We start from the raw sequence: 18,401 nt of genomic DNA, 5'->3' as shown, positions 1-18,401 counted from the left end.
AGGAAAGGTTTCCACTGAACCATTTTCTACTGAATTGTTTTAATACTGAGGATTTTAGAGCACTTTTTGCACTTTGGTTAGTTTTTTCACTCTTTTTGCATCTATTTCTGTGTTTATGCCCTTTTGGCAATGCTTTTTAATGTGATCTTTATCCATTAGGAGCCTTTCCACATCTATAGAAAGTCCTGAGTGAATTAGATGGTAGATAGCTGACCTAGGTCTTGGGCAGTGCATTCGCAACAAATTTTTAACAATGTTCTGAATTGAAGAACAGTTTAGATCCCTCGTGATAGTACTGGTTCAGGAAAGGTTTCCACTGAACCATTTTCTACTGAATTGTTTTAATACTGAGGATTTTAGAGCACTTTTTGCACTTTGGTTAGTTTTTTCACTCTTTTTGCATCTATTTCTGTGTTTATGCCCTTTTGGCAATGCTTTTTAATGTGATCTTTATCCATTAGGAGCCTTTCCACATCTATAGAAAGTCCTGAGTGAATTAGATGGTAGATAGCTGACCTAGGTCTTGAGCAGTGCATTCGCAACAAATTTTTAACAATGTTCTGAATTGAAGAACAGTTTAGATCCCTCGTGATAGTACTGGTTAAGGAAAGGTTTCCACTGAACCATTTTCTACTGAATTGTTTTAATACTGAGGATTTTAGAGCACTTTTTGCACTTTGGTTAGTTTTTTCACTCTTTTTGCATCTATTTCTGTGTTTATGCCCTTTTGGCAATGCTTTTTAATGTGATCTTTATCCATTAGGAGCCTTTCCACATCTATAGAAAGTCCTGAGTGAATTAGATGGTAGATAGCTGACCTAGGTCTTGAGCAGTGCATTCGCAACAAATTTTTAACAATGTTCTGAATTGAAGAACAGTTTAGATTCCTGGTGATAGTACTGGTTCAGGAAAGGTTTCCACTGAACCATTTTCTACTGAATTGTTTTAATACTGAGGATTTTAGAGCACTTTTTGCACTTTGGTTAGATTTTTCACTCTTTTTGCATCTATTTCTATGTTTATGCCCTTTTGGCAATGCTTTTTAAGAATATCTTTATCCATTAGAAGCCTTTCCACATCTATAGAAAGTCCTGAGCGAATCAGTTGCTAAATGGCTGCCCTAGGTCTCGAGCAGTGAGCTCGCAACAGATTTTTAACCATGTTCTGAATTGAAAAACAGTTTATATCCCTCGGGATAGTACTGGTTCAGGAAAGGTTTCAACTGAACTATTCTCTACTGAATTGTTTTAATACACAGGATTTTTTACCACTTTTTGCATTTTGAATAGTTTTTTCATTATTTTTTCGTCAATTTCTGTGTTTATGCTCTTTTAGCACTGCTTTTTAAGATGAACTTTATCTATTAGAAACTTCTCCACATCTATAGAAAGTCCTGATTGAATTAGATGGTAGATAGCTGACCTAGGTCTTGAGCAGTGCATTCGCAACAAATTTTTAACAATGTTCTGAATTGAAGAACAGTTTAGATTCCTGGTGATAGTACTGGTTCAGGAAAGGTTTCCACTGAACCATTTTCTACTGAATTGTTTTAATACTGCGGATTTTAGAGCACTTTTTGCACTTTGGTTAATTTTTCACTGTTTTTGCATCTATTTCTATGTTTATGCCCTTTTGGCAATGCTTTTTAAGAATATCTTTATCCATTAGAAGCCTTTCCACATCTATAGAAAGTCCTGAGTGAATCAGTTGCTAAATGGCTGCCCTAATTGAAAAACAGTTTATATTTGTAATGTTTACAATATATTGGTATATCACAAGTAGAGGAGTGCTATACAATGCAACTATGTAGTTCAAACTGGAATTCGACTAATGAATCTGGAAAAAAAACGCTTTTGGTTTTTTAAGTTCTTTGGACTTATCGTGTGAAATCCTCAGTATAGCTTTGGGACCTATTTCTCTTTAAATAAGCAAAGAGAGCTTCAAGGTAGTGAAAGCCAACGAATATGCTTGAATTTGGGTTGTGTACTTCACTGGCCAGAGACCACTTTTATTAAAGAACTTGGAGGTACCAGAGTCGACGTTCGATCACACTGTAACGAATTTTCAAGAATTGCTGTTCAAATTGTATCCTGACATCTGGCATCTTCGAATTCAGGCATTTCGTGTCTTTTGACTTTCCCATCACAGAATCTGTCTGCTATTCTAGATTTGTGTGCGACAACTGTTATTTAATACCACATTAAATAATTTTTTTTTAGCTTATCTGTTGCCAGTCAAGAACTGATCTGATCTGTACCCTGTTGATATTTTTCTTATTTAAAATTAGGTGCAAAAGTGAAAACCAACAGCGATGTATGTTTTGAAGACTATAACAGGAAATAATACATAAAATAAATATAAACAATTTTTATTGGAATTAGTTTTCACTGTTATTATAATCTGTCATCCTTCTGTTCTCGGTTGCTGCAGTTTTAATTTGTTTTAGACCATTATGGGTTATATTTAGTCTATAAATCAGTGTTGTTTCTAGTTTTTCAAAATTAACCTTTAATCTTTTCCCAAAAAATTGCAGTGGTGTCAGGTGTGCCTCAAGGCCCTCACTCCGGGCCACTCTTTTTAATATCCTTCTAAATGATATTAACAGGAGTTTCTTCCATTGTGAATTTTCTTCATTTGCCAATGGTTTGATATTATTTTCAACTAAACAGAAGTTACCTTTGACTTTTCTCCAACATTTGTTCCTCATTCCTTCTGTTTTCTGAAAATTCCTTGAACGGTGATGTATTTGCACTTTGTTGCAGATAATTTTGTATTATGATATACCACTAAAGGAATTTATATGCAAAAAGTTTGAGCCTGATCCTGAAAAACTGAGCGAACTGTTCATGGAAGAAGGGAGGTCTCCGGAAGAGGCCATGGAAATTGTAATAAACATGGATAAGAAAACAAAGCGAGATCTAGTGGAATATTTGTTATATAATGTAAAACCTTAAGACAATTTATACAGTTTTTTATTTGTTGTATACAAATATTAAATTGGAACATAAATAAAATATTTTACATAAGATTTATCCTAAATTTTTGACAGGCTAATACCTCATACATTCTACTAGGCTGGACAAGTGTTAAGTTTCAACTGTAGGCCTTAAGTATTTACTTCTACGACATTCATTCAACGCTATGTTACAGTAACAGTGAACTAAACGTAAGATATGTACAGAGGAGTATTTATAAAATTATCAAAGATATTTCGATGATTATTTTCCTTTACACTCTGTTGGCACATAAACTTTGACTAGTACTTAGAGAAATGCTATGATTTTTAAATTCGTAAAATTTATTGTATTGGTCAAAAGTTTTTACAACTACAACTAATATAGTACATTTGAACAAGGTATTTACAAAAACAATATTTTTTTTTTTTTGATATGAACATGTTCTGCATTGCACATTTGGCTTTCAATCAGCGAAGGTACTTGGCTGAAATTCTAATAAGAACATAGGAAGCAATAAACTTACCCAATACCACTAACCAATAATAATAAACTAAACCAATAATGGAGTAATACTGTGTAAGTTTCAGTGGCCCATTAAGTGTATAAATTATAAAAAAATTTGTGATTTTTTTTCTACAGGGTGTTTCTAAATAAGTGCGAAATATTTTAGGGGGTGGTTGCCAGTTGTTTTTTGAAAAAAGTTCATATAAACGTTGGTTGAAATATGCTTTGTTTCCGAGATACCGAGTGTTTACATTTTTATTTTTTATATATTTTTATTAATTTTGCCAAAGAATTTTAAAGGTTTGACTTGAAATTTGATGGTTGTATTTTATTTAGAAATATTGACAGCAACCTACTAGAAAATGCACAAGTTGCAGTAAAATGTTTTATTTTTCTCCTCAAAAAAAAGGGTGCATCCTACGAAAAAAAATGAAGAAACCAATTTCATTCAGAATTGATGGCGGATTTCTAAAAAAAATATGAAAACGGGAAAAGTCAATGGCGTACGATTTTTTTTATTAAAAAAAGGTTGTGGTGTTCTCGCACAAACGCCACTGGTGCAAGTCGAAATATTTGGATCACCCCAAAAAATGCACATTTATCCCTCCAAAGCGTTTTTTAAATTTCGAGTCAATATCTTTAAAACCCTTTGAAATAATTAACAAAAATAAATAATCAATTAAAATTTAAACACTCTGTATCTCGGTAACGAAGCATATTTCGACCTACGTTTATATGAACTTTTTTTCACAAAATAACTTCAGCAACCACCCCCTAAAATATTTCGCACTTATTTATTAACACCCTGTATAACATCCCCATAAAAAGAAAGGTTGTTATCTGGCTGGATGACTGAACCATCGAACATTTGCTCCACCTTGTCTGCTTTAACCGACCTCTGCATTCTATACTTTCATTGAACACACATTTTCAAAATTCAAAGTAAGAAATCACTATAAAGAGTCAACAAAATAGACAACAATAGTGTAATGTAAGAAATAACAACAGAGTCAACAAAATAAAAGAAGAATAAAATAGGTAGTTTCCACCCCTTAGACAGTTACGGGCAAAGCAGTTGAGGGCTGTTCTGTTCAGTGCACTGCGTCCTGTGTGCAGTAAAAACAAGAAAAAATTGATCTCCCACATTTTCCTCCACTCTCCTAGGGGTTGGTTCTTTGTCTGTGTTCACCCTTCACCATGTCTTCTTTGCCTTCTTGTAAGCTAGATTTACGCGCAAATGGCTCCATCTGTCGTGCTGACTCCCAACTGTGCCATTCAAATGGCTACAGTAGGAAGCGACCTGCTATACTGCAGGTACTTTTTTGCACGACTGCCACCCACAGAGGGAGTAACACAATGTTTTAATTGTCGGTGTTGCGAGAAACAACTACTCCGAGGGCTATATGCCCCTACCGGCATTGAATTATACTCGCAACACCTAGTGCAACAACTAGGATCGTTCGTCAGTTCAACCCACCACGCACAGACCGGTTTCGAACTTATTAGTCCTCATCAGTGTGTCATAGGTGAGACAACCGACAAACGATCCAGATGGAGCCATTTGCGCTCCCGAGTACAATGTATTTCCTTGTCGTGACGATACGACGAAAAACAGCTGGATCGTTTGTCGGTTGTCTCACCTATGACACACTGATGAGGACTAATAAGTCCGAAACCGGTCTGTGCCTGGTGGGTTAAACTGACGAACGATCCTAGCTGTTGCACTAGGTGTTGCGAGTATAATTCAATGCCGGTAGGGGCATATAGCCCTCGGAGTAGTTGTTTCTCGCAACACTGACAATTAAAACTTGTAAGCTTGAATCTTTCATCATGCAGATCTGTCTGGAAGGGTATGGAAGTAGAAAGGGTAGCAACCTCTTCGAGGGAAGCCCTTGGCAGTAATAGAAAAGAGCACGAGTGTGGCAAAGTGCCCATTCATACTCCTTTTCGAAATGATATTGATATTCATAACTTTACCCTTATTTAAGGGATGTTTTTGGCTCTACACAAAAATTTAAGGGGTATACGATTTTTTTGACCTAGGATTCGGATTCAGCGTCGAAAAATACATAAGAATATCAGTATCAGATATCCAGATCACGACCATTTTTTTTGTGGGGTTGTGTAATCGATTTTCAGAAAAAAACTTTATGGCATCTCAAATTCATCAGTTTGTAAGCAGAATGAGTTTTTTATTAGGCTTCAAATGTAGTCATTAATGGTTTCTGTTTCAGTGTGAAATATATGAGGATTGAAAATCCAAATACTAATACTGATTGTATTTGGTAAACAATGAATTATAATCAAGTGTCAGTCAGAAAATCTTTTATCAACTTCAAACATTTCCAGTGTTTCCTAGATTTTCAAATGGAAACAAAAAAATAGGTGTAACATTTTAAGCATGCATACAAAATTGTGTGTTATAACTGTTGTAATTTGTATTATTGGAGTCTTAAAAGAAACTCATAAAAAAAGGGTCTAAAACGATTTTTCGAAAAATCGCAGTGCACCGTATGTTTCTGATTGAATCATCTATTTATGTACTTAATTTGGTCAACAAATACATCTAGAAGATACTGGGTGTTTTGGAAAAACCTACCACAAATCAGGAACTGATAGAGCATCAAAAGGGTAGGTTATCCCAAGGACCATGGCATTTTTTCTTGTTTATTGAAATACAAGGCGTCAAGGAGTCAAATATGATTTTTTAAATTAAGTTTTAGCCATATCTTTTCAAAAATATAATGTGAAGCATTGAAATTTGGTGCAGGAAAATGTTTGAAATATGTCAGTGTTAGATCATCTGGTAAAGGGCTACATATCGCGGGAAAGATGAGTTTGGTTAAGCCAAAGTCAATGTCCCAGTGACATTTTGTAATATAATATTTTTTTGGTTTAGGTTTCCTTGGGATGTATATCACAATTTAAAATTTTACTGCACGTATATTTCTCTCGTCGAAGTCTCCGAAAACGCACCATTTTTGAAAAAACGAAATTGTCTGTCCAAAGTCATACTCTTTGATATACAGGGTGTCCAAAAACGGATGAATCGTACTTCAGGGATAAGTAGCTTTGGTGGGAAAGACCAATTTAGATCAATTTAGTGTAATAATGCTCGTTAAAAAGTTACTGACCTCAAAAAAATAAATAGCATTTTCAATTTAATGTTTACTATTAACGCTTTAAGGACGCAAAATTGTGCTAATGATGTAACTTGAAGTATGGCCCATCCGATTCCGGACACACTGTGTACTACAAAGTAAGTTGGTCGACTTTGAAATAGTCAATTGGATTTTTCTAAGAAACGGTTTATTTTAAGCTATTTAAGCTAACTAGTTATTTTTTAAGTAAAATATTTTAGATTATAATATATGACATAACTAACCTCGCAATAATTGTCATAAAGAGTCACTGGGTAAGGTCGCAGCTTGCGACCGATGTCGGAAACTAATAACATTAACATGTTTCAACCTTAAAAAACATACTTGCATCAAATTTCAGCGCATTACATTGTTTTTTTTTTTGAAAAAATATTACAAGAAATAACATTAGGTGTTTGATTCCTGTTAAAAATTTATCTTATTAAAATTAAAAGAAGATAAAGTTTTTATAAACTTGCTTCCTTATCAGGGCATTAAATATTTAAACAAAAATTAAAAATAAGTTGGACCAGAAGACAGAAACAAAAATCTCTCCACTACGTTTTATTATTTGATTGGTCGCGTTTTAAAAATGCATGGTCCTAATTTGGAAATTTCAAATATAAATAACGTTTACATTATTTTCTCTTCTATCTATTTTAAAAAAATCTACTTGGGGCTGTCTACATTAGTATACTTGCAAGATTACTTTAGGTATATTTTGAGAAAAATTATGTTTAATTCCTGCATCTTTTGAATTATTTTTAGTTAAGCTGGCCATATCCCTGGCCGAGAAATAGTCAAATTACTGGCGTTTTTAGGTTGGAGTTTGGAGTTGTATATAAAAAAGTTAGTATTTTCGTAGATTTCAGTACCTAAAACCTTGATGGTTTGATCGTTTTTTGCACTTGTTTATTCGTTTTACAACGGCGTCTTTGAAAATACCCAGATGGCATAACATAACATTCCTATTATTTGATAAGCTTTAGATTATTCAGTTATTAAATGTTTGAAATTATTTGTCTTTGTGGAAAACACTATTTAAAGAATATGGCGCCGATTTTGAAATAACGTCTACTTTTTAATAAATCGACTAACATATTGTTAAAGTTATTTACTGTATCAAGTATATGTTCGCATATATTTCAATTTCTGATATAAGAACCACATCATCACAGCTTCCACCTAGGCTCGGTACTTTGAGTCGCGATTAAGACTTGATTAACAATCGAGCGATTAGACTGTGACTATCTTTTATAACAAATCAGTACAGTCTAATCGCCTGATCAGTTAATCAATCTTTAACCGAGACTCAAAGTACCGGGCCTTAACCTATTATAAACAGGTACCTACATCAGTATCTCTTGATTATTTAATGTAAATTACTAGTTTCAGATCTCCATTAATATCGATAAAAAAATTGTCCATAGACAAACTCATTCATATTGCACTTAAATTGATGAAATGCTTGCTGTGAACTGCTCTAATAAGAAGGAAAAAAATAGTATTTGAAAATATTGAAAGTAGTGGGTTACTTCAGTAGATACGTTCCTTCAGAAATTTCTTCCTAGCCTCCTAACTTTAATGCCGTTTCATTTTCTATCCCAAGTGCCATTGTATAACCATGATGATTCGTCTCTGGCTTTGGTCCAGGTGGATTCTAAACTATTTTCCTAAAAAGAAACGATTCCTATTACACTTAACATACTTTCATATTGTTTAATTAATTCTGATGACTTTATGACCCAAAAAGTAATTTTGTTGTATTTTTTATGAATATTGTAATTGCATAGAACAGTACAACCTTTGTTAATTTGATAATCTTTGTAGCAGGTTCAAAGTAATAGAAACATCAGATATTTGTAATAATTAAATTGAAATAAAGAGTTCATCTCATCCCATCTTCACCTTCATCTCTTATTATTTATACGGAAAGAAAATATAACGACCAAACTTATAATAATTCTAAAGCAATATTGGTACAAAAATACTTAAATGTTATTGCGTTTCACTGTATTACATGATGGGCACTTACTCCAAATTGTGAATGATTCATTGATGTTGACCCAATGTAATCCATATTTGAGTAGTAAGGATAATTATTGTAACAATTTGTAGAAGAACTTGTAGTGCTCAGAACTGTTGCCTGTGTTGACGAACACCACCTGTGTTGATCTAGAGAGAAACTATCTATTGATGCTGGAGACCAAATGCTGGAATTAGCTGAGTTGGTGTATGTTGAACCAGCCACCTGCAATGAGATGAAAAAGGGTTGATGAAATTGAAGTTTAAAATATGTAAAAAGCAATGAGTATACGTAATAATAATTGTAACATCTTAGGAAAACACCCTACGACCTTGTTCTGTGTAGAAAATTACTTAATAAATAATTTTATTTTAAATAATAGATCATTTTGTTAGTAGGCACCAATTGAAAATTTTCTTGCTAACTAACTTGAATCAAACTGAGCTCCTATCATTTCTTGAACAATTTGTTTTTTTATTCAGTTCATTGTCTTTATTATTAATCATTATACGTGTGCACATAAATTAAAGTTATTTGACCTAGAACAGATCCCAAAAAACATAAGTTCAGAGGTTAAATCTAAGCTGAAAATGCTAATGGGCATAAGTGGAACTTCTGCCCACGAAAGGAACGATAAAATACCAGAGTAGACCATATAAAATAAGAAAAATTAACAGCAACATTTTATACAGGGTGTTAATAAATACCTAGACAAACTTTTAGTGATAATAATTCTTTGGGTGCTTTTAAGAAAAGCGTATGAACAATTAATGAATACAACGCAAAGACCAGTGGCAGTAGTAGAGGGGTATTATAGATTATTGGGAAAAAAACATAGTTACTCAACTCTTCTATATACTATATGTTAATTTTTGGATGATGCAAAGATATTTAATTGTGTTACATATATTGATGATATGTAGTCACTAAAAGATACAAGAAACATCGCAATTGAAATAACATTCCATATTAGAATAGACGAGGGCAAACTGTTTTAGTGATTTGCTTTTTCAAAAGGACGATGTTTTCGATATTTCTCATGCAAATAATTTCAACAAATCACACAGTTTTGCCCAATTTAAATATCTCTACATATCTTGTGGCGGATTTAAATGTTATATCATAAATTTGAATACAGGATGGGCCATTACAAAAAATATGTCAGCTAATTAGCTGAAACTTACCGTTGGAGAACTGGTGCTGCTACATGTGGCAAGATTATGTGGTTTCGCATAATTTGGACTATCTCTCAGGTGTGATGTCGTGTGTACCGACGGAGAACCGGCGGAGGAGCTGAAAATAAACTGATAGATATTATGTTTTGAAAATTAGATGTGTACTGATACTGATTGAGTTGATATAGATTTTTTTGTTACGAATTGTAAAAAACATATATAATTAACTATTGACAAGTTTGTAAGACATATTTATAAAAAAAAAACAAAATATAAGTATTCATAATTTAAATACTAAGATAAATTAATTAAATTATAGGAATTACAAAAAAGATTTACTAAATTGGCAACATCATATACGTTCTACGTGTTTATATGGTTGCATAATCTTCATCTAATGTAACTTCCAAATATCGATCATTGAAACTTTTAGTCTGGTAACTTTGAGAAACTTAAAAATTACATATTGAAAACAATTTGTATTACGAGATTATAACCGATTACTACATTTTTTTTCATTTAGGAAATATTTTTAATTTTTGTTGTATTTACCTTTCGACTTTATAAAAAAACGGGGTGTTCATATTATCTTCACAGAAGTGACCTAATTGTGGACAGTCATTGTCAATCTGTAAGCCGTTATTAAAAGCAATCTAACAGAAAAATAATATTGAAAAAATACAAATAATACAGCTTGAATTAGTATATTAGTATATTAATAGGCATATTAAACAGACAACTCAAAGACAATAAGCTGGTATAAAGTTGCTTTAAAAAAAAATAAAGTTTGTGCTAATGAAAAAACACATACCTGTCATATTGAAATTAAAAAAGAACCTTCAGTGAAATTATTAAATCCTATTCTCGTTCCTAGATATGACTGACCACTTTAAACAAAGACCAATACGAAATTAATCCATGATTATTTATTAAAATATTATTTTAAAACTTGTATAATTTCTCTTTTTATTCTCTTCCATTAATTCTAACTCATTTCACATTTTTATAATACTCCTGTCACTCTTTTGATGATGCCACTGCAGAAATTTTTTTATACGATATTGGAATATTCAGCTTATTATCTTTATTTGGAAAATTGCCGCTCATTATAATGTTTTTATTTATTTATTATCTTTAAAGAAGAAAATCACCCATTTATCCTATTATCGTTACATACGTGTCCATAACATCGAAACCCACTTATCTTATTTGTTTTAATAAAAACTATCTAAAAAAATTATTATAATAGTTCACTAAAAAATAATATAATTTTATCATACAGCATTAGATCCTCAGTACCTACATAAAATCAATGATTGATAATAATTTTTCTTAGCGTCTATAAAATAACAAAATTATGGTCCAAGTATCGACGCAGTTATTAATGATGGATTTAAACATTGTGTATATTTATTAAGTATCTGGTTTATTTACTATGAATTTAATTAATTCCAATAGAACCAACATTAATTTGCTTTATTCAGAGTAACTTTTTATTTCTTTTGTAGTAACTAATATAACTAATAAATTTGTTACACCTGTATTTTAAGTACATCTTCTTAAAAATCATTTAAGATAGGTACTCTTCCTACGCCTATTTACCTATACTACTAATTTTTTTTAACGCAATATTAATAAAGCATTTTCATACCTAGTGTTGGTGTTGTTATTGCTGGAAACTGAAACAGGCGTACTCGGAGAAGATTTCGTTATGATGGTAGCCGTTTTACTCTTTAATCTTGTGGTTTTCTCGACGCTTTGTTGTTGGTTGTGTTGTTTTTGCTGCTGTCTGCATTTCGCTCTTCTATTTTTAAACCAGACCTGCAAATAAAAAAATATAAGCTCTATATTTAAGCCCAATGAAATGTAGTCTTTCTGGGAAACCATAAAAACAAATATGTCTATGAACAAGTATTTTTGTATCAGATCCTTAGTTTCAATAAATTTAGATATAAATTTAAATTTAGATATAATGTTTAATGGAGAGTAGAGTGAATATGAGCAGTAGGCAATCCATTTTGCATTACTCAAAGATAAATACAGGGTGTGGCGTTATAATCTATAAAAATTAAACAGCAGCTTCCTGATGATATTTGTAATAGAAAACTCTTATACGAAAAAGTTCTATCTTCGTGTTTTTTTTTTTGTAAATTAAAGTTTATTTATTCAACGAAAATGAAGGCCGACCCTGTGTTATTTATTAAAATGTTTGGAAATGTTTTTATACGACCCGAGATGGAACATTATAATTTATTAAGTCGGTATAATCTAATACTAGCAATACTAAAAGAAGGTTACGTTACATTCTCAAAAAATCTGTGCAGTCAACTGATTTTGTATTTCAATTGAATTCATTATTCACATAATTTTAAATATTAAGCATCCTCCACCGACCCATCAGTGTTAAAAAGTGAAAGATTCCATGCAAAAGTTTTTATTTTGTAATTCCACGATAGTGACAGTATAAATTTTATAAGGAAGTAAAAAATAAGAATAGCATGCCGATTACATTAAAAACGAGATTCTAATTTCTTACTTTGCTTAATTTTTTAGTTTNTAATAACTTTTTACCCTGTATTGTTAATGAATCACCCTGAATATATTTTTTAATTTATTTTAGTTGGCTTAATATTTTTAAAATAAAGTCAAAACTTCAAAGATTAATTTTCAAACAAAAGTATGAAGTAATAAAACTTATTCAGTGAACTTTAGAACAAGACGCTTTGAACGGCAATTAACAAAAAAAAAAACAAAAGAAAACTATAAACAATTTTTTGTTTTTAATGTTCTTAGGAATCAACTTGTTTCACTTTTTGAAGTTACATAATATGTTATACATAATTTGTCTGTTTTTTTTTTAAATAATTTTTCTAAAAATTTATTTTACTATTTATTTTGTTGGGTTCCAATTAATTTTTTTTTTTAATAATTGTTTTACATATTCAAGCATTGATATTTGCACTGATCTGGACAGACCCGTTATATTTAACTATATTTTACAAGAATAAATGTAAGGTATAACGTTTTCATTAAACCTTCAACAGTCTGTATCTCAAAAACCATTGGTTTTATGGACTCGATTCATAAAATTTTTTGTCTAAAATTATGAAATGATCAATCCCCTTATGTTATAGACTTAGAAAACATCCTGTATATGATGTTATTCACAAAATTTTTATGTATATATAAAAATTTTTCTATGCTTTACATATTGCTGTATTCCAGATCGATGGTCAGATACAGTCAACCTCTGGCTCAGGAAGTATTGAAACTTTAGTGGGTGAACCTCCTGCAAATTCAAAACAGAGTAAAAAAGATGACAAAGTGTTACTATTGTGCATACACAAACAAAGAATTCCTGCCAATGCCAAGGTAAAATATACCGACATTTTTTATAACGGCTACAAAGTATTAGCTACACTCGTTTGTAGAATATTTTACTTGGCGACGTTGATGGAGACGGCATGGTTGAAATGGTGCTTGGACTTACCGATCGAGTTGTCAGATCATATAGATGGATAAGTACTTCTAACAAATCCACTATAGATATAACTATAGACGCTAATCTGTCATTTGAACATTCTGACAAATTATTAGGTAACTCTTTAAATGGTTAATGGGAGTTAGTTTAAACTGAAATTTTTAGGTAAATTCGCAGCTTTAAATAAATGGGAATGTGCCAACCAAATAGGTTCAATTACGCTACATCATTCGCTAGACGGTAAAACTTCTCTTTTAATTGCTCAACCTGGAGGAACCTTTATGAGAATAAAGTGCTCTTCTGAAGAATCCATTAATTTCGCCGATTTGGAAGCTTCAGAGCACAGTAATTCTAGTGGGTAAATGTGATATTTACTTAGTGTACGTCGTAATTGTTTCACAGTTTTTTAACGTTTTTTTTTTCTGAGAAAATAGTTTATTTTTATTTAAACTAACTTTGACGCAAACAGCACAGATTTATTTTTGTTTGGTAGAGCCATTCAACTTCTCTTGAAAATCAAAACTAAGACATCTAAACGATTTTTTTCTATCTTGTTAGGAAATAAGCCCCAAAATTATGGAATTTGGCGCACTTCATGTTTTAGGTTCATAATTTTCTGGTTCAAATAATTTTTTTTTTCAGATCTCAAGGAGAAAATATTCCTGGCTCTGTAGATTATCAGTTCCTAGGAATTTCCCGAATGAGAAATCAAAATATTTCTACCGAAATCCTAGGTGACTTAAAGTGTTCTCCGAGCGATAGCTTTGACAAGTGCAGCATAAGCACACAAAAAAGTGACACCAGTAAGTCTATCGCTAAAGGGAAACCTTATGCTGTTGCCACTCTTGACGGGACCATCATGCTGGTGCAAGATGAAGTTATATTATGGTAAAAAAACTTTGTTATTTTTTTCTCAACTCAGTTTTACTGATTGTTTTTCCACAGGGCCATTGCAGTGGACCACCAAGTATTTGCTCTTACCAAATTGGACGTAACCGGCAACGGATGTGACGATATAGTCGTTTGTTGTTGGGACGGTCAGACCTACATTTTAGATCAGGAGAAAAATTCTGTGAGGTTTCACTTAGACGAACCAGTTCAGGCTTTTGAGTCCGGATATTACAACATTAAGCCTGATGAGCCAGCTGTGACTTGCCTTGTATATGTCACTTTTAAAAATAAGGTAAGTAACAAAAACTGACCTCAATTCAAAGGTGACTATTTTGTATTTGCTGTTCTTACAACTCTAGTTTGAATAAAACCATCATTTATGTTGAAATTCTCATAACCAACAGGCATTTCCAGGACTCTTGCAGAGAAGTAAACAGTTTTATCAGACGCTTCTCTCATAGCATGAATACTTGAGCAGAGTACTAGTTTGTCTTTTTCTATTTAGCCTGGTTTTACTTAAGGTTTTGTCCACCTTCTGGTTTGTTCAGCATAACACCTGCATACACCTTCAGGATAGTAGTGGTTCAGGAAGTCCTGAGTGAATTAGATGGTAGATAGCTGACCTAGGTCTTGAGCAGTGCATTCGCAACAAATTTTTAACAATGTTCTGAATTGAAGAACAGTTTAGATTCCTGGTGATAGTACTGGTTCAGGAAAGGTTTCCACTGAACCATTTTCTACTGAATTGTTTTAATACTGAGGATTTTAGAGCACTTTTTGCACTTTGGTTAGTTTTTTCACTCTTTTTGCATCTATTTCTATGTTTATGCCCTTTTGGCAATGCTTTTTAAGAATATCTTTATCCATTAGAAGCCTTTCCACATCTATAGAAAGTCCTGAGCGAATCAGTTGCTAAATGGCTGCCCTAGGTCTCGAGCAGTGAGCTCGCAACAGATTTTTAACCATGTTCTGAATTGAAAAACAGTTTATATCCCTCGGGATAGTACTGGTTCAGGAAAGGTTTCAACTGAACTATTCTCTACTGAATTGTTTTAATACACAGGATTTTTTACCACTTTTTGCATTTTGAATAGTTTTTTCATTATTTTTTCGTCAATTTCTGTGTTTATGCTCTTTTAGCACTGCTTTTTAAGATGAACTTTATCTATTAGAAACTTCTCCACATCTATAGAAAGTCCTGATTGAATTAGATGGTAGATAGCTGACCTAGGTCTTGAGCAGTGCATTCGCAACAAATTTTTAACAATGTTCTGAATTGAAGAACAGTTTAGATCCCTCGTGATAGTACTGGTTAAGGAAAGGTTTCCACTGAACCATTTTCTACTGAATTGTTTTAATACTGAGGATTTTAGAGCACTTTTTGCACTTTGGTTAGTTTTTTCACTCTTTTTGCATCTATTTCTGTGTTTATGCCCTTTTGGCAATGCTTTTTAATGNTGTTTTTAATGTTCTTAGGAATCAACTTGTTTCACTTTTTGAAGTTACATAATATGTTATACATAATTTGTCTGTTTTTTTTTTAAATAATTTTTCTAAAAATTTATTTTACTATTTATTTTGTTGGGTTCCAATTAATTTTTTTTTTTAATAATTGTTTTACATATTCAAGCATTGATATTTGCACTGATCTGGACAGACCCGTTATATTTAACTATATTTTACAAGAATAAATGTAAGGTATAACGTTTTCATTAAACCTTCAACATTCTGTATCTCAAAAACCATTGGTTTTATGGACTCGATTCATAAAATTTTTTGTCTAAAATTATGAAATGATCAGTCCCCTTATGTTATAGACTTAGAAAACATCCTGTATATGATGTTATTCACAAAATTTTTATGTATATATAAAAATTTTTCTATGCTTTACATATTGCTGTATTCCAGATCGATGGTCAGATACAGTCAACCTCTGGCTCAGGAAGTATTGAAACTTTAGTGGGTGAACCTCCTGCAAATTCAAAACAGAGTAAAAAAGATGACAAAGTGTTACTATTGTGCATACACAAACAAAGAATTCCTGCCAATGCCAAGGTAAAATATACCGACATTTTTTATAACGGCTACAAAGTATTAGCTACACTCGTTTGTAGAATATTTTACTTGGCGACGTTGATGGAGACGGCATGGTTGAAATGGTGCTTGGACTTACCGATCGAGTTGTCAGATCATATAGATGGATAAGTACTTCTAACAAATCCACTATAGATATAACTATAGACGCTAATCTGTCATTTGAACATTCTGACAAATTATTAGGTAACTCTTTAAATGGTTAATGGGAGTTAGTTTAAACTGAAATTTTTAGGTAAATTCGCAGCTTTAAATAAATGGGAATGTGCCAACCAAATAGGTTCAATTACGCTACATCATTCGCTAGACGGTAAAACTTCTCTTTTAATTGCTCAACCTGGAGGAACCTTCATGAGAATAAAGTGCTCTTCTGAAGAATCCATTAATTTCGCCGATTTGGAAGCTTCAGAGCACAGTAATTCTAGTGGGTAAATGTGATATTTGCTTAGTGTACGTCGTAATTGTTTCACTGTTCTTTAATGTTTTTTTTTTTTTTTTTTCGGGGAAAATAGTTGCTTTTTATTTAAACTATCTGTGACTGTTTACCTCGCAAGCAGCACATATTTATATTTTTTTGGTAGAGATTCTCCTTCCACTCTAATAAAAATATCAAGAGGGACTTTTTGCCATTCAACTTTTCTTGAAAATCAAAACTAAGAGATCTAAACGATTTTTTTCTATCTTGTTAGGAAATAAGCCCCAAAATTATGGAATTTGGCGCACCTCATGTTTTAGGTTCATAATTTTCTGGTCCAAATAATTTTTTTTTTCAGATCTCAAGGAGAAAATATTCCTGGGTCTGTAGATTATCAGTTCCTAGGAATTTCCCGAATGAGAAATCAAAATATTTCTACTGAAATCCTAGGGGACTTAAAGTGTTCTCCGAGCGATAGCTTTGACAAGTGCAGCATAAACACACAAAAAAGTGACACCAGTAAGTCTATCGCTAAAGGGAAACCTTATGCTGTTGCCACTCTTGACGGGACCATCATGCTGGTGCAAGATGAAGTTATATTATGGTAAAAAAACTTTGTTATTTTTTTCTCAACTCAGTTTTACTGATTGTTATTCCACAGGGCCATTGCAGTGGACCACCAAGTATTTGCTCTTACCAAATTGGACGTAACCGGCAACGGATGTGACGATATAGTCGTTTGTTGTTGGGACGGTCAGACCTACATTTTAGATCAGGAGAAAAATTCTGTGAGGTTTCACTTAGACGAACCAGTTCAGGCTTTTGAGTCCGGATATTACAACATTAAGCCTGATGAGCCAGCTGTGACTTGCCTTGTATATGTCACTTTTAAAAATAAGGTAAGTAACAAAAACTGACCTCAATTCAAAGGTGACTATTGTGTATTTGCTGTTCTTACAACTCTAGTTTGAATAAAACCATCATTTATGTTGAAATTCTCATAACCAACAGGCATTTCCAGGACTCTTGCAGAGAAGTAAACAGTTTTATCAGACGCTTCTCTCATAGCATGAATACTTGAGCAGAGTACTAGTTTGTCTTTTTCTATTTAGCCTGGTTTTACTTAAGGTTTTGTCCACCTTCTGGTTTGTTCAGCATAACACCTGCATACACCTTCAGGATAGTAGTGGTTCAGGAAGTCCTGAGTGAATTAGATGGTAGATAGCTGACCTAGGTCTTGAGCAGTGCATTCGCAACAAATTTTTAACAATGTTCTGAATTGAAGAACAGTTTAGATTCCTGGTGATAGTACTGGTTCAGGAAAGGTTNCATACCTGTCATATTGAAATTAAAAAAGAACCTTCAGTGAAATTATTAAATCCTATTCTCGTTCCTAGATATGACTGACCACTTTAAACAAAGACCAATACGAAATTAATCCATGATTATTTATTAAAATATTATTTTAAAACTTGTATAATTTCTCTTTTTATTCTCTTCCTTTAATTCTAACTAATTTCACATTTTTATAATACTCCTGTCACTCTTTTGATGATGCCACTGCAGAAATTTTTTTATACGATATTGGAATATTCAGCTTATTATCTTTATTTGGAAAATTGCCGCTCATTATAATGTTTTTATTTATTTATTATCTTTAAAGAAGAAAATCACCCATTTATCCTATTATCGTTACATACGTGTCCATAACATCGAAA

At 32.3% G+C, this 18,401-nt stretch overlaps 1 protein-coding gene across 1 annotated transcript in view; it reads left to right on the top strand.

The window, feature by feature from the left end:
• LOC108905164 overlaps positions 1-17,908 on the top strand; it is a 26,624-nt gene extending 8,716 nt beyond the window's left edge. The window contains exons 6-19 of the mRNA XM_023455910.1: positions 2,288-2,313; positions 2,763-2,942; positions 13,028-13,174; positions 13,234-13,399; positions 13,449-13,641; positions 13,926-14,171; positions 14,229-14,466; positions 16,083-16,229; positions 16,289-16,454; positions 16,504-16,696; positions 17,042-17,287; positions 17,345-17,582; positions 17,695-17,719; positions 17,796-17,908. Of these exons, the coding sequence (XP_023311678.1) occupies positions 2,288-2,313; positions 2,763-2,942; positions 13,028-13,174; positions 13,234-13,399; positions 13,449-13,641; positions 13,926-14,171; positions 14,229-14,466; positions 16,083-16,229; positions 16,289-16,454; positions 16,504-16,696; positions 17,042-17,287; positions 17,345-17,582; positions 17,695-17,719; positions 17,796-17,908 (2,324 nt within the window). The remainder of the gene's footprint in view (positions 1-2,287; positions 2,314-2,762; positions 2,943-13,027; positions 13,175-13,233; positions 13,400-13,448; positions 13,642-13,925; positions 14,172-14,228; positions 14,467-16,082; positions 16,230-16,288; positions 16,455-16,503; positions 16,697-17,041; positions 17,288-17,344; positions 17,583-17,694; positions 17,720-17,795) is intronic.
• Positions 17,909-18,401: the final 493 nt, after the last annotated feature.

The sequence above is a fragment of the Anoplophora glabripennis genome, unplaced genomic scaffold (genome assembly GCF_000390285.2).
Source record: "Anoplophora glabripennis isolate ALB-LARVAE unplaced genomic scaffold, Agla_2.0 scaffold54, whole genome shotgun sequence".
Lineage (NCBI taxonomy): Eukaryota > Metazoa > Arthropoda > Insecta > Coleoptera > Cerambycidae > Anoplophora > Anoplophora glabripennis.
This window is presented reverse-complemented; position numbering and strand designations above follow the sequence as displayed.